The sequence below is a fragment of the Lepidochelys kempii genome, chromosome 14 (assembly GCF_965140285.1).
Source record: "Lepidochelys kempii isolate rLepKem1 chromosome 14, rLepKem1.hap1, whole genome shotgun sequence".
In the NCBI taxonomy this organism is placed as follows: Eukaryota; Metazoa; Chordata; order Testudines; family Cheloniidae; genus Lepidochelys; species Lepidochelys kempii.
In genome coordinates, this window is record NC_136393.1 from 37,202,440 (window position 1) to 37,226,742 (window position 24,303).

The window sequence follows — 24,303 nt, forward strand, 5'->3', positions numbered from 1 at the left end:
AGGGCTCCATTGCCAATCTGACCTTGCTTCCCTGAAAGTTCATCAAACCTGAGATGTTCTGTGAATTATTTTGGGTTCTATGAATCAGCATTTTTGGACAAAACTCTGTTTCATCAGAAATTTTCCATCCAACTGTACTTGTGAGCTACCCTGTGATTTACCTCTGCTAGAAGCTGGAGTAACCTCCTACTCTGTATCACTGGAAAAACTGAATGTATATACAGCTAAATCTTTTTCGTGTGAATAATTACATTGCTTTTTCAGGGAATGTGATTCAGCTGAGTTGATGGCCCCATGTGAATATTCCAGCAATGCAGATAGAAACGTTCATGGAAACAGTGACATTTAGGCAAATGGGATGAGGCTTTGGTGAATGCACGCAATGGCACTTGCATGGAAGCTAGGGAAGGAACTGGTCTTCCAAATGCTCACCATGTTGGTCAACATCTTGGTGATGAGCATGCTGGTGAGCAGGATGTCCAGGAGAGACAGGTTCATGATGAAGAGTCGGAATGGACTGGTGAGTCTGGAGAAGAAGGCCCAGAGATTCTGGCTTTGAGATAAAATTGTTAGTTTATGTTAATAATTCAGACCCCAGAAGGGGAGAGTAATTCCAATGCACCAATTGTAAGGCTTTCTTTGACTGGGAAAGGAGAGAAATGGAGACAGTGTCAGGGTTTGACATCAATTTGTTGTTAGCCTTCAGCCCTAGGCATAACCCTAACCCGTATTCAACAGGGACTTCAGCATGAGTTTACCTTTCAACCTTCAGTGGGGCCACTCATATGATTAAAGTTAAGAATGTGCTGAAGTGGCTGTGGAATCAGGGTCTTTGTACAGAATATTCAAAGGGAGTGAGTTTTAAATTCGTACTCATGAGTGTTTGGAGCAGATCCTCAGCTGGTAAAAATTCTCAGAGATCTATTGACTTCAATGGAGCTATGACAATGTAAACCATCTGAGGATTGGCTCCTTGATTTTTAAGGATCCCCAGTGTGATACTTTCATTTGTTCACAGAAGCAAAAGAGAGCATGTTAAAAATGTATCCTGTCAAAACAGCTCAAAGGTCAAACACTGAGTATTTTAGGACGAACTGTTTGTAAATAACAGCTAGAATAAGAGATAGCCATAAAAATCTTTGTTAAATAATGTTTATAAGGAGTCCTTATGAGAAAATCATGATCTGGACATAGACAATCGTTAACAGGAAAAGAAGCACAATAATTTGTGCAATAATTTCCATAGATTATTCATTATCTAGCTAGCTAACATAATTCACAATCAAATAGAAATTTATCATGATGACAAAATGAGGTTGTGTGTTAGGACAAGGAATGGTCCTGTCTGTCTGTCTCTCTATCTAATCACATACTCTGCTTTTCTCTGTCATATATGTAGTGTACACAACCATGCACAAAGATGATATCCTAATACTAATAACTGGCCAGCTTCTGAGATCCTTTCTCAGTTTGGATGTGAGTAGATCGACACGGGAAGGCGTATGGAACACCAGATCAGTGCAAGTGGTGGCCCTTTTCCGCTTACACCAAGGTTAGAACAAAATGACCCCAGACAAGAAGCTTACACCAGTGTTCATGTCACTACAGAGTGCTGCCCAGTGACTTTGAGCCAGAACCGCATCAGTAGTAAACGTGTGATGTCATTGGGTCTACTCTGCATTGGTGCTGGTCTAGCTGAGTTGGGAAATCAGACCCTGACCTCTCTGTCACACTCACTTTCTTCAGGGTGCTGTCAGCCAAATCTGAATCCTTGTGTATATAGGCTATTGGCCTTGTGTATATAGGCCAAATCCTGATCTCCTTGAAGTGATGGGCTAAACCCTAGTGGCTTCCATGGAATACAAATTTGACCTCATTATCCTGTGTCACGGTTTCTTTAGGAAACTCTGGAAAAAGTTTCTCTTCAAAACACCCTTTTCACCATAGCAAGAATGACACCGTTTTTACATATTCAATAGGTAAAAATAATAGAAAAGATGCCTACCTCAGATTGTTATTTCTCTAACATCATTAATAATACAATAATACCCCAACAGTCGATACATAATCATTTCATCAGGAACTCAGCCAAGCAGAAACCTCTTTTGCACTGTGGGGAGCAAACCTTCAGCTCGCTCAGAAAACCCCATCAAAGAGATGACATAGTGGCACTTCCAAGAGAGGACAAACATTGAAATTCCTGTCAAACCAAACACTCACCATCTCCCCAGGCTTTCCCACCTCCACAACTTCCTGGAACAAAGAAACAAAACAAACCACCAACCAACCAGTTAAGCCAAAAAAAAAAATGCTAAAAATCTGACAAACAAACAAACAAAAAGCACAAAGAACAAATGCATTGATACCTCAATCAGAGATTTTATCCCCCAAAACAGGAAGAGCCAGAGATCTCACTACGGACTTTGCTTTGGCTACTGATTTTATGGGCAAAGTGCTCAGATAGTATGGTGATGGGTAGCAGCATATGATAGATAGATTCCAATCTTATTTACATTGGTCTAAACCTATAGTAACTTCATTTTTCGGAGTCATGTTTGTCTGGATTTTTCCTAGTGTAAATACCAAATTCTGCATAAACAGAGTGCACAGTATTTTCTCATGCAGGCGATAATGTCATCAGCTGATTATATTTATAAAGAAACACAGAATGAAATTGTTACTGAAGAAGAAATAAGGACATTTTATTCTTAGAGAATAACCTCCAAACTATCAGTTTACTCAAGGCACCTTTGAGCTCCTTGTTCCTCATGCCGTAGATGATCGGATTCATCATTGGTGGCAACACAGAATAGAGAACAGCCACCACGAGATCCAGACCTGAGGTAGAGCTGGAGGTGGGTTTCAAGTAGGCAAAGGTCCCCGTGCAAATAAACAAGGAGACCACAATGAGGTGAGGGAGGCAGGTGGAGAAGGCTTTACGCCTGCCCTGCTCAGAGGGGATTCTCAGCACTGTGGTAAAGATCTGAACATACGACACAATTATGAAAATAAAGCAGCTTGAGGCTAAGCACACACTAAAGATGAGAAACCCAACTTCACTGATTTCAGAATCAGAGCAAGCGAGCTTGAGTAGCTGGGGGACTTCACAGAAGAACTGCTTCACAATGTTGTCTCCACAGAAGGATATTGCAAAGGTGTTTCCAGTGTGCACTGCAGAGTAGAGAAGAACACTGATCCAGGCACTGGCTGCCATTTGGACACAAGCTCTTCTGTTCATCACTGTCTCATAGTTCAGTGGTTGGCAGATGGCAGTGTATCGGTCGTACGCCATGATGGTCAGTATGGCAAAATCTGCTGAAGCGAAGAAGAAGATGAGAAAGACTTGGGCAACACATCCAGAATAAGAAATTGATCTTGTGTTCATGAGGGAGTTGGCCATGGATTTGGGGATGGTGACAGAGATGGAGCCAAGGTCTAGAATGGACAGATTTATCAGGAAGAAGTACATGGGGGTATGAAGGTGGTGGTCGAGGGCTATGGCTGTGATGATGAGAAGGTTCTCCAGCAGGGATATCAGGTAAAGCCCTAGAAACACCACAAAGTATAAAATCTGCAGTTCTGGAACATCAGAGAATCCCAGGAGAAGGAATTCGGTCATGGTGGTTTGGTTGGACATTTTCTTTCTCAATACACTGTGTGATGGCTGAAGAGGGAATGAGAAGGGCAATGGTCAGGATTAGAGCAACAGAGGGAATTGCCCTGATTCCTCTCTCTCTAATATCTCATTATATGAATGTCAAAGGTGCACAGAACTCGTCACTTACAATGAGTAGGTGTTGGTAGTGCTCCTCACCTCTGACAATCAGTCCGTCATGTTATCACACTATTGTAAATTGAGTCAAATCCTTTAAAGTCAATGGAAATTCTTTACTTTACCCCATATGAGGATTTGGCCCACATTTTTGCTTGTTAAACACAGCCTGATTCCCACGTAGACACACACAGCATTGTAAGTAGAAGCTCATCTCTGATTTTTCTACCCCAAGCTCTGTGCCTAAAGGGCCAGCTGCCTACTTCCAAACTGATTTATGGCACCAACTCCCAGCTGCAGTTCGGCTGGCGTATAACAATGGACTAGCAGCATCCCTCCATCACCACTGTGTTGTATTGTTTACTCTGTGCGTGAGGTGCAGGGATTGCCAGGACACTTGGACTCTACTCTTGTCTCTGCCAGTGACCTGCTGTGTGACACTGGGCCAGTCATTTCCCCTCTTTCTGCCTCAGTTTCCCTTCCCTCCATTTCTCTGCTGTCTCTACTAGGACTGTAAGGGCTTTCATAGAGGGGCTGTGGGGCAGATTTTTAAAGGTATTGATGCACCTAGTGGGATTCTCAAAAGCATCAGGGCCCTCAACACCCCTTGAAATCAACGAGTTATAAGCTCCTAGGTGCTTCTGAAAGTCCCACTAGGTGCCAAAATACCTGTGGAAACATAGCCCCATGTCTCGTTATGTGTAAGTCTGCACACCCATTGACACCGAGTATACTCAGCCAGCAGCAGTGTGAAGCTAGGACAGGAGCTCTGACTTCTATTCGCAGTGAGCTCCCATATGTCCTTGAACGGGTCAGGATAGACAGGGGTTGTCTGCTTGGCTCATCTCTAACTCAGGGTTTAAAGGGGCTAGTCTGTATAAAACAGGGTCTGTGAGCTGTCAACTTTACTGGTTATTCAGTTGTTACCTCCTCGCAACTATCCCTTTGAAAGACTAATCACTCAGATGCAATAGAATAAATGGTTTGAAATTAAGGGTTTATCAGGCAATATTAATGTTCTCCAATTTATTTGAAGTTTAAGGCTGGTTGGAAATTTTCAGCTGTGTTCTTTTTAATCAAGACTGGGTTTTCAGCTAAACAACAACAAATCTCAGAATCTGTCTGCTTTTCTCTAAACATTTTTGGATTGTTCACTAAAGAAACCGAAAACTCAAAACCCAAACATTTTTGTTTTTTCGATTAAAAAAATCCACTTTTCAGCAGAAAGTTTTCATTTGCCAAAAACTAAGGCGGGGGGGGGGTGGATTTTGGGTTTTCAGTGAAAACTCAAAATTTTCCTGAAAGGTGAAAAAATTCCAATCAGCAGTAGGCATCTGATTAATTTGAGAGTAAAAGTCTTAACGAGTTCAGATTGTAATTCATATTTATCCTCTTAATTTTCCCTCTATGTTCATCCCCAAACCCAGTTAATTGAAAAAGCAGACTTACTGTGCTGATCTTCGTGGATTTTTTCCCCAATGCATGATCCAATCAGTCATCCAGCACTACAATTCTTTGGTCAATATCTATCTATGTACCAGAATCTAGAAGCGAAAAGCACATGCATCTGAGAATTCTTTCCCCCTTCATTTTGAGACTGCACTGCCAGAACTAGACTCATTCCTGTTGCTCTCTGCAGATGAGCTGTGTGTAGCTGGCGTTGAGCATCACTGGCATTAAAGGACTGATGCTGCTGGAAGGTAATTTATTCATGTCTATTTCCTAAGGGCGGGTGGGACTCACTCCCTGGAGCCCTGCACAGCTCAGCAGCAGAGGCCCAGAAGCAAGTGCAGAGATGCCTAGCTGATGAAGGCAGAAGAGCCATTCTGTCCCTCCAGTCCGACTCTCACATAGCATGGGGCCTATGATCTCCCCCAGCATTCCCTGATTCCAGCCCAGCTTCTGTGTTATCTGTGGGCCAGGATTGCAAAGATGGAGACAGGCACCTATGGGGATTTATCAATGCTCCGAAATGAGCTCGGTGCCTAAGTCCCATGGTCATTCAGTCGGAGTGAGGAGCTTAACCTGCTTAGATGCTATTGTACATCCCAATAGGCAGCTGTCATAAATATAAAGGGAAGGGTCAACACCTTTAAAATCCCACCTGGCCAGAGGAAAAACCCTTTCACCTGTAAAGGGTTAAGAAGCTAGGATAACCTCGCTGACACCAGACCAAAATGACCAATGAGGAATCATAGAATCATAGTACATCAGAGTTGGAAGGGACCTCTGGAGGTCATCTAGTCCAACCCCCTGCCCAGAGCAGGACCAATCCCAACTAAATCATCCCAGCCAGGGCTTTGTCAAGCCTGACCTTAAAATCTTCTAAGGAAGGGGATTCCACCACCTCCCTAGGTAAAGCATTCCACTGTTTCACCACCCTCCTAGTGAAAAAGTTTTTCCTAATATCCAACCTAAATTTCCCCATCTGCAACTTGAGACCATTACTCCTTGTCCTGTCATCTGCTATGACTGAGAATAGTCTAGATCCATCCCCTTTGATCCACTTTTCAGGTAGTTAAAAGCAGCTATCAAATCCCCCCTCATTCTTCTCTTCCGCAGACTAAACAATCCCAGTTCCCTCAGCCTCTCCTCATAACTCATGTGTTTTAGATCCCCTAATCATTTTTGTTGCCCTTCGCTGGACTATCTCCAATTTATCCACATCTTTCTTGTAGTATGGGGCCCAAAACTGGACACAGTACTCCAGATGAGGCCTCACCAATGTCGAATAGAGGGGAACGATCACGTCCCTCGATCTGCTGGCAATGCCCCTACTTATGCACCCCAAAATGCCATTGGCCTTCTTGGCAACAAGGGCACACTGCTGACTCATATCCAGCTTCTCGTCCACTGTCACCCCTAGGTCCTTCTCTGCAGAACTGCTGCCTAGCCATCCGGTCCCTAGTCTGCAGCGGTGCATTGGGTTCTTCCCTCCTAAGTGCAGAACTCTGCACTTGTCCTTGTTGAACCTCATCAGATTTCTTTTGACCAAATCCTCCAATTTGTCTAGGTCCCTCTGTATCCTATCCCTACCCTCGAGCGAATCTACCACTCCTCCTAGTTTAGGGTTATCCACAAACTTGCTGAGGGTGTAATCCACACCATCCTCCAGATCATTAATGAAAATATTGAACAAAACCAGCTCCAGGACTGACCCTTGGGGCACTCTGCTAGATACCGGCTGCCAACTAGAAATGGAGCCATTGATCGCTACCTGATGAGCCTGACAATCTAGCCAACTTTCTACCTACCTTGTAGTGCATCCATCCAGCCCATACTTCTTTAACTTGCTGACAAGAATACTGTGGGAGACCGTGTCAAAAGCTTTGCTAAAGTCGAGGAATAACATGTCCACTGCTTTCCCTTCATCCACAGAACCAGTTATCTCATCGTAAAAGGCAATTAGATTAGTCAGGCATGACTTGCCCTTGGTGAATCCATGCTGACTGTTCCTGATCACTTTCCTCTCGTCTAAATGCTTCAGAATTGATTCCTTGAGGACGTGCTCCATGATTTTTCTGGAGATTGAGGTCAGGCTGACCGGCCTGTAGTTCCCAGGATCCTCCTTCTTCCCTTTTTTAAAGAGGGGCACTACGTTAACCTTTTTCCAGTCATCCAGGACTTCCCCGGATCGCCATGCATTTTCAAAGATAATGGCCAATGGCTCTGCAATCACATCCGCCAATTCCTTTGCAACGCATCCAGCCCCATGGACTTGTGCAAGTCCAGTTTTTCTAAATAGTCTCGAAACCCTTCTTCCTTCACAGAGGGCTGGCCACCTCCTCCCCATGCTGTGCTGCCCAGTGCAGCAGTCTGGGAGCTGACCTTGTTCGTGAAGACAGAGGAAAAAAAGCATTGAGTACATTAGCTTTTTCCACATCCTCTGTCACTAGGTTGCCTCCCTCATTCAGTAAGGGGCCCACACTTTCCTTGGCTTTCTTCTTGTTGCCAACATACCTGAAGAAACTCTTCTTGTTACTCCTAACATCCCTCGCTAGCTGCAACTCCAGGTGTGATTTAGCCTTCCTGATTTCATTCCTACATGCCCGAGCAATATTTATATACTCATCCCTGGTCATTTGTCCAATCTTCCACTTCTTGTAAGCCTCTTTTTTGTGTTTAAGAACAGCAAGGATTTCACTGTTAAGTCAAGCTGGTCGCCTGTCATATTTACTATTCTTTCTACACATCGGGATGGTTTGTCCCTGTAAGCACAATAAGGATTCTTTAAAATACAGCCAGCTCTCCTGGACTCCTTTCCCCCTCATGTTATTCTCCCAGGGGATCCTGCCCATCAGTTCCCGAAGGGAGTCAAAGTCTGCTTTTCTGAAGTCCAAGGTCCGTATTCTGCTGCTTTCCTTTCTTCCTTGTGTCAGGATCCTGAACTCGACCATCTCATGGTCACTGCCTCCCAGGTTCCCATCCACTTTTGCTTCCCCTACTAATTCTTCCCAGTTTGTGAGCAGCAGGTCAAGAAGAGCTCTGCCCCTAGTTGGTTCCTCCAGCACTTGCACCAGGAAATTGTCCCCCACAGTTTCCAAAAACTTCCTGGATTGTCTGTGCACTGCTATTATTGCTCTCCCAGCAGATATCAGGGTGATTGAAGTCGCCCATGAGAACCAGGGAGTGCGATCTAGTATCTTCTGCGGGTTGCCGGAAGAAAGCCTCGTCCACCTCATCCTCAGGAGACAAGATACTTTAAAAGCTGGAGGGGGGAGAGACATAGATTCTCTCTGTCTGTGTTGTTTTTGCCGGGACCAGAGCAGGAATGCAGGTCAGATCTCCTGTAAAGGGCTAATAAGCAATCTAGTTAGATTCAGTTTTGTTTAAATGGCTGAGAAAATAAGTTGTGCTGAATGGAATGTATATTCCTGTTTTTGTGTCTTTTTGGAACTTAAGGTTTTGCCTAGAGGGATTCTCTATGTTTTGAATCTGATTACCCTGTAAGTTATTTACATTCCTGATTTTACAGAGGTGATTCTTTTTCTTCAGTTAAAATTCTTCTTTTAAGAACCTGATTGCTTTTTCATTGTTCTTAAGATCCAAGGGTTTCGGTCTGTGTTCACCTATGCAAATTGGTGAGGATTTTTATCAAGCCTTCCCCAGGAAAGGGAGTGTAGGGTTTGGGGAGGATTTTGGCAGAAAAGACGTTTCCAAGTGGGCTCTTCCCGATTATATATTTGTTAGACGCTTGGTGGTGGCAGCGAAAAAGTCCAAGGGCAAAAGGTAAAATAGTTTGTAACTTGGGGAAGTTTTAACCTAAGCTGGTAAAAATAAGCTTAGGGGGGTTTTCATGCAGGTCTCCACATCTGCACTTGAGAGTTCAGAGTGGGGAAGGAACCTTGACACTGTGGCAGAGCAGTGGGATTAACTTAAACTCATTTTGAGATTTTTTGAACCAGAAGCACAGATTTTTTAAAAGGAAATATTTTTTTTCCTTTGAGCTGTTGGAAAGCAGGTTTTAAGCTGAAAGCAGTTAGAGTTTTTTTTCTCTCTGCTTGGGGGCCAGAGCAGAGACAAAAGGGAATTGTCTTTTGTGAGCTGGAGTTTTCTTTACCTAAAGGCAGGGTAGTTAACTTCCTGCAGGGAAATTCACAAGTCTTCACAGACTGAAGTTGTTTTTTACCTAAGAGCAACTAGTGGGGTTTTCTGTCTATTTGCCTGGAGACAAAGGTGTTAGGGTCTTTTTTAAGAATTTTTCTGTAGGCTGACAATCACTATCAGACAACATAGGTATTTGGTTACAGCACAACCTATATATATATATATATATATATATATATATATATATATATTGACAAGCCAAGTTTTTTGTTTGTTTCTTTGTTTGTTTTATTTCTAACTCTCGGGTGTAAAGTTAGTTAAAAACAGAGAGGCAAACATGACAGAGCCCAAGGGAGAAACAGCCAAAGAGGCTGCCCACAGGAGAGCTATGGAGGCAGCAAAAGAGGCAGAAAAACACCAAGAGGCTGCTCACAGGAGAGCAATGGAGGCAAAGGAAAAAGAAATGGAGGAGAAGGAAAAAGAGCGGAAGCATGCACTGGAGATGGAGAAGGCAAAGGCTGAGCAGAATCTACTGGATAAACCTAACCATCCGACTCCAGCAATCCACAAATGGGAGTGACTATGTCCACAGTATAATCAATCCAGTGATATTGCTGAATATTTTCTCGCCTTTGAGAGACTGTGCACTCTCCTTAAAATTCCTGAAGCTCACAAGATGACCACACTGGTCGCAAAATTAACTGGATGAGCTCTGGACATATTCAATAAGATGCCTATTGATGAGGCTTCTGACTATAATAAGATCAAGGATTTGTTTTAAAGCAATTTCAAATTACATCTGAAACGTACAGAGTAAAATTTCGAACCCTTAAGAGAGGGCCTGGACTAAGTAATGTGGCTTATCTAAACCAGATGAAGGATCTGTTAGAGAAATGGGTGCAAGGAAGGGGTGTCACTAGCTTTGATGGAATGTGTGAGTTGATAGCTCAGGAGCAATTCCTGAATATGTCCAAGGAGGAAATAAAACAGTGTTTATGGGATAAGGAAATGGACTCAGCAGAAAGTCTTGCTTCTTATGCTGATTGATACAAGCAGTCCCAGACCACCAGAGGGGCGGAGCAAGCCGGAACAAAACGGGTGGAGGGAGGAGAGAGGAAGAACCCTGGTCGCAGTTGGAGCGGATACCAGAAGGGACAACCTCAGACCACACCCTACTACCAGAGGCAGCCCAAGGCCCCAACTACACACCAAGGAATACTCCAGACACCTTATCATCCTGCCACACCGTTCTCCAGCAACCCACCTCGCCCCAGTGACCCGTCAGCTGGACGATGTTTTAAATGTAACGAGCCAGGGCCAACTGCCCCAAGAACCCCAACAGATTACAGTTCATTGCACCGGAATAACACCAGAGGTCCTCAGGCCCAGATACCTCCCAGATACCCTTGGAGGGAAGGGAAACTGTGAGTGTGGGCAGGAAGAAGGTCACCGCTTGGAGGGACACCGGAGCACAAGTATCGGCTATCCATGCTTCCTTAGTGGACCCCAATTTAATTGACCCAGAGATCCAAGAGACAATTCAACCCTTCAAGTCAAACTCATTTAATGTGCCTACAGCCAAGTTGCCTGTCCAGTACAAGGGCTGGTCAGGAACATGGACTTTTGCAGTCTATGATGATTATCCCATCCCCGCGCTGTTGGGGGAAGACTTGGCCAATCATGTGAAACTAGCCAAGAGGGTGGGAATGGTCACCTGCAGCCAGGCTAAGCAAGCCGTCCCACCTAGCTCTGTTACGGAAACTTCTACCAGGACCTGGTCAGAGGTGATGGACCCAGACCGCATGCCAACGTCTGCAACAGCAGTAGTGGATCCAGTCCCAGATACCCAGACAGAGCCAGTCCCAGAACCGGAACCAGCAGCACTCCATAACCCTACACAAAAGGCTCAGCCGGAGCCTGAACCCCAACATAGTGCACCAGCGGAGAGCGGTTCACAGTCAACGGAAACAGCCCCATCCCATACATTGCTTCAAGAGGGACCAAGCCTAGGTCCACAATCCAATGAGGAACTTATGTTTCCAGCATCAAGGGAACAGTTCCAGATCGAACAGGAAGCAGATGAAAGCCTCCAGAGAGCTTGGGCAGCAGCACTGAGTAACCCACTGCCTCTCAGCTCTTCTAATCGATCCAGGTTTGTTGTAGAAAGAGGACTTTTATACAAAGAAACTCTTTCTGGTGGACACCAGGAAGACTGGCATCCTCAGAGACAGTTGGTAGTTCCAACTAAGTACCGGGTCAAGCTCTTGAGCTTGGCCCATGATCATCCTAGTGGCCATGCTGGGGTGAACAGGACCAAAGACTATTTGGGGAGGTCATTCCACTGGGAGGGAATGGGCAAGGATGTTTCTACCTATGTCCGGTCTTGTGAGGTATGCCAAAGAGTGGGAAAACCCCAAGACCAGGTCAAAGCCCCTCTCCAGCCACTCCCCATCATTGAAGTTCCATTTCAGCAAGTAGCGGTGGATTCTGGATCCTTTTCCGAAAAAGACACCCACAGGAAAGCAGTACACACTGACTTTCAAGGATTTTGCCATCCAATGGCCGGAAGCACTAGCTGTAAGCAACACCAAGGCTAAAAGTGTGTGCCAGGCACTAGCAGACATTTTTGCCAGGGTAGGTTGGCACTCTGATGTCCTCACAGATGCAGGGACTAATTTCCTGGCAGGAACTATGATAAACCTTTGGAAAGCTCATGGGGTAAATCACTTGGTTGCCACTCCTTACCACCATCAAACAAATGGCCTGATGGAAAAAATTTAATGGGACTTTGGGGGCCATGATACATAAATTCGGAAATGAGCACTCCAGTGATTGGGACCTAGTGTTGCAGCAGTTGCTCTTTGCCTACAGAGCTGTACCACATCCTAGTTTAGGGTTTTCACCATTTGAACTTGTATATGACCATGGGGTGATGGACCCGGACCCCAGGCCAACATCTGCAACAACAGTAGTGGATCCAGTCCCAGAGACCCAGACAGAGCCAGTCCCAGAACCTGATTGATTTTCAGTTTCCTAAAGACAAAGGGTTTGGTCTGTGCTCACATTGCTAACCAATTGGTTGGTATATTATTCTCAAGCCTCCCCAGGAAAGGGGGGTGAAGGAGTTTGGGGGGATATTTTCTGGGGATTGGGATTCCAAGTGACCCTTCCCTGAATTTTTGTATACATCACTTGGTGGTGGCAGCAATACCGTCCAAGAACAAGGGAAGGAATTTGTGCCTTGGGGAAGTTTTAACCTAAGCTGGTCGAATATAAGCTTAGGGGGTCTTTCATGTTTGTCCCCAAATCTCTACCACAGAGTTGAGAGTGGGTGGGGAAGGGAACCCTGACAAGGGTCATACTCCCTGGTGGCCAGAAGGAAACACTCAGAGGCCCCAAGGAAGAGCAGGAAATCCATTTGTACAACACAGCCCATGTAGGAAATGTTCTTGTCCTCTGAGAGGAAGTTCACCAGCATCTTGGGGACAGTGACCGAGGTGTAGCAGGATAAGACCCGGAGAAAGAAATACATGGGGGTTGAAAGGCTGGGTCCATGATGATGGTGATGAGAAGGATGTTCCCAGTCAGGGTAATGGTGTAAAATAACAGATAGATGGACAACAGAGGTACCCCCAGCTCGCAGTGGTTGGACAATCCCAGTAGAGTGAATTCAGTCACCACAGTGAGGTTCCTCCTTCTTGATTCTTCTGCATATTTCCTCTGTGGGGGGACAATAAATATCTAGATAACATGTGAAGGAATGACCCATTTCAGGAACTAAGGAGGAGATGTTCAAAGGCACACATGGAAGTTTTGGACTCAGTGCCCAAGGACATTCAATAGGAGTTGTGGCCCACATCCCCAAAGGTATGTGAGTGGCTAACTCCCATTGATTTCTAGGGGAGTTAGGCACCTAAATACTTTAAAGTGTCTGGGAGCCTGAATGCCACATGTGCCTTTGAAAATCTTCCCCAAAAGTCATAGGAGCAAATTCTCTCTTCATGTCACCAAGTTCAAATCTCATGGAGGGTCCTTCCAAAATCCCTGTGTGGGTTGACTGGCATTTCCATATTCGCGATGTGGCCAGAAAATGGGAAAAAATGTCTCAAGAGAAAGAATCACCCCCAAAAGTTCATCATTTCTGTGTGAGCAGTCAGGACTGCCTGGAAAGGGCCCTTCAGTTAGACAAATAGACTCACAGATAGACCAACAGAAAGACAGACAGACACATAGGCAGACCAGTAAAAATACAGATAGACCAATAGATAGATAGACCAGTAAACCAATGGATAGATTTCACTTGGACCCAAGTTACTTGTTTAAATTCTATCCTCTTTCACATTCCTTTAACCATCCCACCTTCCCTCCCTCTCCAATAAGGATACACAGTTTCTGACTTGTAATTAATAAGGAACAGATTGACTACACTATATTCTAACTGACACACTATGCAGGTCCCCAGGTGGTGCAGATCAGCAAAGCTGCTTTGAAGTAAATGGAGCTATGCTGATTTACCCCTAGAATTCCATCTAATCAGCACAGAGTTTTCTGCCCTGCTCGGTGAATCTAAAGCAGGGGTGGGCAAACTTTTTTGGCCCGAGGGCCACATCTGGGTGGGGAACTTGCATGCGTAGCCATGAATGTAGGGCTGGGGCAAGGGGCTGGGGTGTGGGAGGGGGTGTGGGGTGTGGGAGGGGGTGCGGTGTGAAGGAAGGGGCTCAGGGCAAGGGGTTGGGGTACAGGAGGGGGCTCAGGGCAGGAGGTTGGGGTGCAGGAGGGTGTGTGGAGTGTGGGAGGGGGCTCAGGGCAGGGGGTTGGGGTGCAGGAGCGGGTGCAGAGTGTGGAAGGGGACTCAGGGCAGGGGTTGGAGTGAGGGGTGCAGGAGGGGTTTAGGGTGCAGGTTCCAGCCCTGCGCCATTTAACTTGAGTGGCTCCGGGGTGGCAGCAGTGCGCAGCGGGGCTAAAGCAGGCTCCCTGCCTGCCCTGGCCCCGCGCTCCTCCTGGAAGTGGCCGGCACCATGTCCCTGCGGCCCAGGGGGCGGGGGGCAGAGGGCTTCATGCGCTGCCCTTGCCTGCGGGTACCTCCCACGAAGCTCCCATTGGCCGTGGTTCCCCTTTCCCAAAGAATGGGAGCTGCGGCACATGGGGGCCGCAGGGACGTGGTGCTGGCCGCTTCCAGGGGCGGCGCGGGGCCAGGGCAGGCAGGGAGCCTGCTTTAGCCCCACTGCGCCACAGACTGGCAATCCCATGTGCCGCCTCCAAAGCCCTAATGGGCCGGATTCGGCCCAAGGGCCATAGTTTGACCACACGTGATCTAAAGTATGAACACATTACCAGAGACCAGGAGGATGTGACGACAGATCTACCAGGAAATATAACAACTGTAAATAGCTATGAAGAGAGATGTAACAAAAAGTAGAGCTGGTTGAAAATTTTGAGGTAAATGTTTTCCCCATAACAAAATGCTAATTCAACAAAATCTAAATGTTTAGCTGCAATGCATTGATTTTGTCAAAATTTTCCAGAGGAAATTGATAAGATTGAAACATTTTGTTTTCTCTATATCATTTCATCTATCATATAATATAACGTAATATTATATAATATGATATAATGATAACGTCCAAATGAAATGTTTCAACCTTATTTAAAAAAACATTTTTCCTTATTGATATGCAATATTTCAGAATATTTTGTTTCATGACCAGCTCTGAAAAAGAGGTAAGGCATTGCTCTTATTCTAATTTGTAATGAATATATTATAATAATAATAATTAATAATAAGCCAATTCTTTGAGCCCATTATGCTCGACTTACTGATTGCCATTTCAATTGTTCCATGAGCAATTCCACAGAAACCATTGTGATAATTTACAGAACAAGGTCCCGTTCAATATGAAGGTATCACAATCTGTCACCTCTGAACTACGAACATCAGTTGTGTCTGCCTCACTAACTCTGGCTGAGGCAGGTCAGTATTTACCCCATTTCTGCAGATGGGGAAACTGAGGTACAGAGAGGCTAGACATGATTCTCTTCTCAGGTTGCATAGCTAACATGTGGCTGGGGCAGGAAGAGATTCCAGATCTCATAAATCACCCTGGTCTAAGCACAGAACTGCCCCTGAATATTCCCTCTAGATGTGAGAGTATACACCTCTGCAGAAAACCAAATATATGATTAATCAAACGACTGAGATGGGGGTCATGTATATATACAGAGAGATAGACAGACAAACAGTTCATTTCATGCGCCCACCAACCATCAACACAGTCCCATTCTTTGTAGTCTCAAGCTGCTCCATTCTAAAGACACCAGTTAAAGGCTGCATGAATACAGAGGCTGCAGAGACCAGAGCCTTGACAGCTTGGATTTGGTGAATAATAATTGTTAGTTTATGTTAATAATTCAGACCCCAGAAGGGGAGAGTAATTCCAATGCACCAATTGTAAGGCTTTCTTTGACTGGGAAAGGAGAGAAATGGAGACAGTGTCAGGGTCTGACACCAGTTTGTTGTTAGCCTTCAGCCCGAGGCATAGCCCTAACCCGTATTCAACAGGGACTTCAGCATGAGTTTACCTTTCAACCTTCAATGGGGCCACTCATAAGAATGTGCTGAAGTGGCTGTGAATCAGGGTCTTTGTATAGAATATTCAAAGGGAGTGAGTTTTAAATTCATACTCATGAGTGTTTGGAACGGATCTTCAGCTGGTGAAAATTCTCAGAGATCTATTGACTTCAATGGAGCTATGACAATTTAAACCATCTGAGGATTGGCTCCTTGATTTTTAAGGATCCCCAGTGTGATACTTTCATTTGTTCACAGAAGCAAAAGAGAGCATGTTAAAAATGTATCCTGTCAAAACAGCTCAAAGGTCAAACACCGAGTATTTTACAACGAACTGTTTGTAAATGACAGCTAGAGTAAGAGATAGCCATAAAAATCTTTGTTAAATAATGTTTAATAAGAAGTCCTTATAAGAAAATCATGATCTGGACATAGACAACCGTTAACAGGAAAAGAAGCACAATAATTTGCACAATAATTTCCATAGATTATTCATTATCTAGCAGGCTAACATAATTCACAATCAAATAGAAATCTATCATTATGACAAAATGAGGTTGTCCGTTCGGACAAGGAAGGTCCTGTCTGTCTGTCTCTCTATCTAATCACATACTCTGATTTTCTCTATCATATATGCCGTGTACACAACCATGCACAAAGATGATATCCTAATACTTGTAAGCAGTGTCAGGATGAGCTCCACCCTGACATCTGGTGGTGAGGTGTGGCAAGTTGTGGAAAAGAACTTCAGGGGCCGATCTCATTTGCATAGGCACACCCACCACGCCTAGAATGAGACCATAGCTGCCCAAATGGTCACTTTGGCTGCTGTGGGATCCCCAGTGTCTCTGTTATTGGGGCAGGAAGAATAAATTGTTATTACCCTGATTATGGGAACTGTGCTTGGAACTGTATGTGGCCTTTTGTTATGATGGAGGGATTCACCATCATCTAAGTAGCACTCGCTAGGCAAGGGTCATGGGTTCCAAAACTGTGTGAATGGAGAGAGGCTGGGGACAAGTATTAATACTTGGTGGCATAGGCCCCTTGGTGAGGGCCTTACATGCTGATTGCACTTCCTCCTCTCTCCACTGTGGAATATCAGAGCTAATTTTGATTTCATTAGAAGTCTAGTTATAGGCTGCTGAGCTCACTTTGGGCTGACAGTGCACCAGCACTGGGGCTCTCCTACTATAAGCTGAATTCACCTAAGAGCTGACATCACTGAGTGTTGTGTTAAGTAGTGGGGGAGCCTGAAGATATATTGCGGAGCAGTTTGCAGGACAGCTGGTGAAGCAGTTCGACGCGGAGCAGTGTGTGGATGGCAGAAGCTGCTTGTGGGCCGTGGAGCTGAGTGAAGGAGTTCGTGGGGCGGCTGGCGGAGCGGAGCGCAGCTGAGCGAAGGAGTTCGTGGGGCGGCTGGTGGAGCGGAGCGCAGCTGAGCGAAGGAGTTCGTGGGGCGGCTGGTGGAGCGGAGCGCAGCTGCGCGAAGGAGTTTTGTGGGGCGGCTGGCGGAGTGGAGCGCCGCTATGGAGCTATGGGGTGGTCAGCTTCAGATCACGTAAGGTGCCTCTTACCCCCGTCCCATTTCCACCCAGGTTGGGAGGTAAAGCTCCGCCGATAAACTTTCGAACTCTGGGGCTGCCCTGACCAGGGACAGAGACTTTTGGGGCATTGGACTTTTGGGACTTTGGGTGATTTGGGGTTGCTGGACTCAAGAACCAAAGGGAAAAGGGCATGCCCCAATTTGCCTGGGGTGGGGTTGTTTTTGCTCATGGGTTGTGTTAGGAATCCTGTTGGTGGTGTTTCCCCAACATAATGCCACATTGTTTCTCTCTGTTATTAAAAGACTTTTGCTACACTCAGACTATGTGCTTGCGAGAGGGGAAGTATTGCCTCTTGGAGGCGCCCAGCGGGGGTGGTATATATTTGTCCCAGGTCACTGGGTGGGGGCTCGAGCCGGTTTGCATTGTGTTATTGGAATGGAACCCCTAGATATTGAACCCGGCCCTTGTTGCTGCCAACTCTGACGGGCAGAAGGGTTACATACTAATCACTGGCCAGCTTCTGAGATCCTTTCTCAGTTTGGATGTGAGTAGATCGACACGGGAAGGCGTATGGAACACCAGATCAGTGTAAATGATGGCACTTTTCCATCTACACCAAGGTTAGAACAAAATGACCCCAGACAAGAAGCTTACACCAGTGTTCATGTCACTACTGAGTGCTGCCCCGTGACTTTGGGCCAGAACCACATCAGTAGGAAACGTGTGATGTCATTGGGTCTACTCTGCATTGGTGCTGGTCTAGCTGAGTTGGGAAATCAGACCCTGACCTCTCTGTCACACTCACTTTCTTCAGGGTGCTGTCAGCCAAATCTGAATCCTTGTGTATATAGGTTATTGGCCAAATCCTGATCTCCTTTAAGTGATGGGCTAAACCCTAATGTCTTCCATGGAATACAAATCTGACCTCATTATCCTGTGTCAGGTTTTCTTTAGGAAACTCTGGAAAAAGTTTCTCTTCAAAACACCCTTTTCACCATAGCAAGAATGACACCGTTTTTACATATTCAATAGGTAAAAATAATAGAAAAGATGCCTACCTGAGATTGTTATTTCTCTAACATCATTAATAATACAATAATACCCCAACAGTCGATACATAATAATTTCATCAGGAACTCAGCCAAGCAGAAACCTCTTTTGCACCCTTTTATCATTGTGGGGAGCAAACCTTCAGCTCACTCAGAGAACCCCATCAAAGAGATGACATAGTGGCACTTCCAAGGGAGGACAAACATTGAAAATTCTGTCAAACCAAACACTCACCATCTCCCCAGGCTTTCCCACCTCCACAACTTCCTGGAACAAAGAAACAAAACAAACCACCAACCAACCAGTTAAGCCACAAAAAAAATGCTAAAAATCTGACAAACAAACAAACAAACAAAAAGCACAAAGAACAAATGCATTGATACCTCAATCAGAGATTTTATCCCCCAAAACAGGAAGAGCCAGAGATCTCACTACGGACTTTGCTTTGGCTACTGATTTTATGGGCAAAGTGCTCAGATAGTATGGTGATGGGTAGCAGTATATGATAGATAGATTCCGATCTTATTTACATTGGTCTAAACCTATAGTAACCCCATTTTTCTGAGTCATGTTTGTCTGGATTTTTCCTAGTGTAAATACCAAATTCTGCATAAACAGAGTGCACAGTATTTTCTCATGCAGGCGATAATGTCATCAGCTGATTATATTTATAAAGAAACACAGAATGAAATTGTTACTGAAGAAGAAATAAGGACATTTTATTCTTAGAGAATAACCTCCAAACTATCAGTTTACTCAATGCACCTTTGAGCTCCTTGCTCCTCATGCCGTAGATGATGGGATTCATCATTGGTGGCAACACAGAATAGAGAACAGCCACCACGAGATCCAGACCTGAGGTAGAGCTGGAGGTGGGTTTCAAGTAGGTAAAGCTCCCCGTGCAAATAAACAAGGAGACCACAATGAGGTGAGGGAGGCAGGTGGAGAAGGCTTTATGCCTGCCCTGCTCAGGGGGGATTCTCAGCACTGTGGTGAAGATCTGAACATATGACACAATTATGAAAATAAAGCAGCTTGAGGCTAAGCACACACTAAAGATGAGAAACCCAACTTCACTGATTTCTGAATCAGAGCAAGCGAGCTTGAGTAGCTGGGGGACTTCACAGAAGAACTGATCCACCATGTTCCCTCCACAGAAGGATATTGCAAAGGTGTTTCCAGTGTGCACTGCAGAGTAGAGAAGAACACTGATCAAGGCACTGGCTGCCATTTGGACACAAGCTCTTCTGTTCATCACTGTCTCATAGTGCAGTGGTTGGCAGATGGCAGTGTATCGGTCGTATGCCATGATGGTCAGTATGGCAAAATCTGCTGAAGTGAAGAAGACGACGAGAAAGACTTGGGCAACACATCCAGCATAAGAAATCGATCTTGTGGTCATGAGGGAGTTAGCCATGGATTTGGGGATGGTGGCAGAGATGGAGCCAAGGTCTAGAATGGACAGATTCATCAGGAAGAAGTACATGGGGGTGTGAAGGTGTCGGTCTAGGGCTATGGCTGTGATGATAAGAAGGTTCCCCAGTAGGGATATCAGGTAAAGCACTAGAAACACCACAAAGCATAAAATCTGCAGTTCTGGAACATCAGAGAACCCCAGGAGAAGGAATTCGGTCATGGTGGTTTGGTTGGACATTTTCTTCCTCAGTACACTGTGTGATGGCTGCTGGGGGAATGAGAAGGACCATGGTCAGGATTAGAGCAACAGAGGGAATTGCCCTGATTCCCCTTTCTCTAATATCTCATTATATGAATGTCAAAGGTGCACAGAACTCGTCACTTACAATGAGTAGGTGTTGGCAGTGCTCCTCACCTCTGACAATCAGTCAGTAATGTTATCACACTATTGTAAATTGGGTCAGATCCTTTAAAGTCAATGGAGCTTCGTTACTTTACCCTAGCTGACGATTTGGCCCAAGATGTGGCTTGTTAAACGCAGCCTGATTCCCATGTACACTCACCCTGCATCATAAGTAGCAGCTCAGCTCTGATTTTTCTACCCCAAGCTCTCTGCCTAGACGGCCGGCTGCCTGCTTCCAAATTGATTTATGGCACCAACTCCCAGCTGCACTTTGGCCTGCGTGTTACAATGGACTAGCAGCATCCCTCCATCATCACTATGTTGTATCATTTACTCTGTGCTGTGCGGTGCAGGGGTTGCCAGGACACTTGGGCTCTACTCTTGTCTCTGCCAGTGACCTGCTGTGTGACCTTGGGCCAGTCATTTCCCCTTCTTTCTGCCATGTCTACTAGGACTGTAAGGGCTTTTGGAGAGGGGACGTGGGGCAGATTTTTAAAGGTATTGATGCACCTAGTGGGATTCTCAAAATCATCAGGGCCCTCAACACCCCTTGAAATCAACAAGTTATAAGCTCCTAAGTGCTTCTGAAAATCCCACTAGGTGCCAAAATGCCTTTGGCAGCAGTGTGAAAATAGGACAGGAGCTCTCAGTTCTACTCTCAGTGAGCTCCCGTATGTCCTTGAACGGGTCAGGATAGACAGGGGTTGTCTGCTTGGCTCAACTCTAACTCAGGGTTTAAAGGGGCTAGTCTGTATAAAACAGAGTCTGTGAGCTGTCAACTTTACCGGTTATTCAGTTGTTACCTCCTCGCAACTATCCCTTTGAAGGAGTAATCACACAGATACAATAGAATAAATGGTTTGAAATTAAGGGTTTATCAGGCAATATTAATGTTCTCCAGTTTATTTGAAGTTTAAAGCTGGTTGGAAATTTTCAGCTGTGTTCTTTTTAATCAAGACTGGGTTTTCAGCTAAACAACAACAAATCTCAGAATCTGTCTGCTTTTCTCTAAACATTTTTGGATTGTTCACTAAAGAAACTGAAAACTCAAAACCCAAACATTTTTGTTTTTTCGATTAAAAAAATCCACTTTTCAGCAGAAAGTTTTCATTTGCCAAAAACTGAGCGGGGGCGGGGGGGAATGGATTTGGGGTTTTCAGTGAAAAGTCAAAATTTTCCTGAAAGGTGGAAAAATTCCAATCAGCAGTAAATATCTGATTAATTTGAGAGTAAAAGTCTTAACGAGTTAAGATCGTAATTCATATTTATCCTCTTAATTTTCCCTCTATGTTCATCCCCAAACCTAGTTAATTGAAAAAGCAAACTTACTGTGCTGATCTTTGTGGATTTTTTCCCCAATGTATGATCCAATCAGTCATCCAGCACTACGATTCTTTGGTCAATATCTATCTATGTACCAGAATCTAGAAGCGAAAAGCACATGCATCTGAGAATTCTTTCCCCCTTCATTTTGAGACTGCACTGCCAGAACTAGACTCATTCCTGTTGCTCTCTGCAGATGAACTGCGTGTAGCTGGTGCTGGGCATCACTGGCATTAAAGGACTGATGCTGCAGGAAGGTAATTTATTCATGTCTATTTCCTAAGGGCGGGTGAGACTCACTCCCTGGAGCTCTGCACAGCTCAGCAGCAGAGGCCCAGAGGCAAGTGCAGAGATGCCTAGCTGATGAAGCCAAGAGAGCCATTCTGTCCCTCCAGTCCGACCCTCACATAGCTTGGGGCCTATGATCTCCCCCAGCATTCCCTGATTCCAGCCCTGCTTCTGTGTTATCTGTGGGCCAGGATCACAAAGATGGAGACAGGCACCTATGGGGATTTATCAATGCTCCGAAATGAGCTCGGTGCCTAAGTCCCATGGTCATTCAGTCGGAGTGAGGAGCATAACCTGCTTAGATGCTATTGTAAATCCCAATAGGCAGCTATCTCCTTCTTTAGGTACCTAAACCCCTTTGTAATCCTGGCCCTGTCTCTCTCATTAACTTCCAAGGCCTGGGCTTCTCCTGAATTTCAGAAAATCGTGCCTGGGATTGGCAAAGGAGCAGTGTCATGGAAAAATTAACTGCACGGTGTGTTTGGATCAGAACAAAGCCTGAGGTCCGTTTATTCAAGCGTGCGCATACAGGGAGAGTCAGCCGGAGCTCCTCTGCCGCAAACAGAAAATACAGGAGCTAATAAAGCTGAAAACCACAATCTGTTAAGCACACTTCCTTCAACAGCATTTTTCCTTATTTGGCCTACAGTGCAAGCTTCAACGGTAGCTTTACCTAATTTGGAATATAGCAAAACAAGCTTTACCGGTTATTGACAGGTGCTTCCTTTGCGGTTAACGGTCTTTTCTAACTTCTAGTCGTTGTGGTTACATTTTTAAGCTGACCTACTAGATTTTTCCTCCACAGCAGTAAGGCATGTACATCTTGGGCTCCTAACTCCCTTAGATGCCCTATCAGCATGTAATGATAACTAGGACAGCCAGTAGAGGTGAAATTAACTTACAGGACGTACCGGTACGCCGGAGTCCTGAGCAGGGGGGCGGGGCCTGAACCGGAAGAGGTGGGGCTTGATATCCCTGGGAACTTTAAATCGAGATTTAAAGGGCCTGGGGCTCTGGCTGCAGCAGCAGTGTCTGGAAGCCTTTCAATTACGGCCAGAGCTACCAGATACGGAGGCACCTGGGAGCCCCGGGGTTTGGGGGCAATTTAAAGGTCCCGGGACTCCCCACAGGGACAGGAGCCCCAGGCCCTTTAAATCACCACCCGAGCCCTGCTGCTGGAATCCCCGGGGTAGCGGTGGTGGCCGGGGGCTCAGGCGGTGATTTAAAGGGCCCGGTGCTCCCGGCTGCCGCTACTGCAGGGGCACCCCGTGCCCTTTAAATCGCCACCCGACCCCCGGGGTTCCCGGCCACCTCCACTACCCGGGGGCTCCAGCAGCATGGCTCTGGCAGCAATTTAAAGGTCCCGGGGCTCCGGCCGCTGCTGGGAGCCCCAGGCCCTTTAAATCGCCAGCCTGGGGAAGCTGGTCCGGTCTGGTGTACGGGCTTTTGCTGGTATGCCAGACCGGACCGGCTTACTTTCACCTCTGACAGCCACGCATCTAGAGAAAGGAGCTCAAGATGCTAAGAATTCCTGTGATCTAAGCCCAGCTATGCAGCTATGTTACCTCAACTCTCTGTGCCTCTCTTTACCAAAACCTGGGGGATAATAATTGAGACTGGATCAAAAATTCATTAAGAAACTTTTGTTTAGAGATGATCCATGATTCACCCAATGAACCCATCTTACCCGAGACTAGTGGTTCTCAAACTTTTGTACTGGTGACCCCTTTCAACTAGCAAGTCTCTGAGTATGACCCCCACCCCCTTAGAAATTAAAAACACTTTTTTATATATTTAACACCATTATAAATGCTGGATGCAAAGCAGGGTTTGGGGTGCAGGCTGACAGCTCACGACCCTGCATGTAATAACCTCGTGACCCCCTGAGGGGTCCTGATCCCCAGTTTGACAATCCCTGCTCTAGACTCTGAGTGTTTCCTTCCCTCTCCCTCACTCAGGCCACACCCCCAAGCAAACACCCACAGCCCTTAATCTTCTCCCACCCCTCTCACAACCCCCACCCCACAGACCCTCTCAGCCCTTGTTCTTTGAGATTTCCCCCTTCCATGGCCAAGAGCCAATTCCCCACCCAGAGTTCCTGACTCAGCTTCCTCAGAGATCCCTGTTCAACCCCTCTGCCCACCAGTCCCCTCTTCTACCACTAGTCCTCTCCTCTGCTCAGGCCCACTCCCATGACATGGCGCCAGCCCCAGGGAACAGCCACTCACCCCGGCTCCAAATACTTGCCCATTCTCTCCTCCTTCTCCCCATTGGCAAGCCCTGGACACCACTTCCTTCCTTCCCCACTCTCCTCCTTCCTCTTCCTGGCCCAGCCCCTTTTCTGAACAGTATTTTCAGGGTGGCCTCTGCCCAGCACACAGCTAAGCTG

The 24,303-nt window shown here is 45.8% G+C and overlaps 2 protein-coding genes across 2 annotated transcripts; both read right to left on the bottom strand.

Moving 5' to 3' along the window:
* Positions 1 to 2,677: 2,677 nt before the first annotated feature.
* On the bottom strand, positions 2,678 to 3,637 carry LOC140897712 (olfactory receptor 14A16). Its single transcript, XM_073310658.1, has one exon. The coding sequence runs from the start codon at positions 3,635 to 3,637 to the stop codon at positions 2,678 to 2,680; it is 960 nt and encodes a 319-aa protein (XP_073166759.1).
* Positions 3,638 to 19,178: 15,541 nt separating this feature from the next.
* On the bottom strand, positions 19,179 to 20,138 carry LOC140897775 (olfactory receptor 14A16). Its single transcript, XM_073310801.1, has one exon. It carries the CDS (start codon positions 20,136 to 20,138, stop codon positions 19,179 to 19,181), a length of 960 nt encoding a protein of 319 aa, XP_073166902.1.
* Positions 20,139 to 24,303: the final 4,165 nt, after the last annotated feature.

What these genes read in the sequence shown, in the direction of transcription:
- LOC140897775 (XM_073310801.1), bottom strand. Translation starts at nt 20,138, where the DNA reads ATGTCCAACCAAACCACCATGACCGAATTCCTTCTCCTGGGGTTCTCT.
- LOC140897712 (XM_073310658.1), bottom strand. Translation starts at nt 3,637, where the DNA reads ATGTCCAACCAAACCACCATGACCGAATTCCTTCTCCTGGGATTCTCT.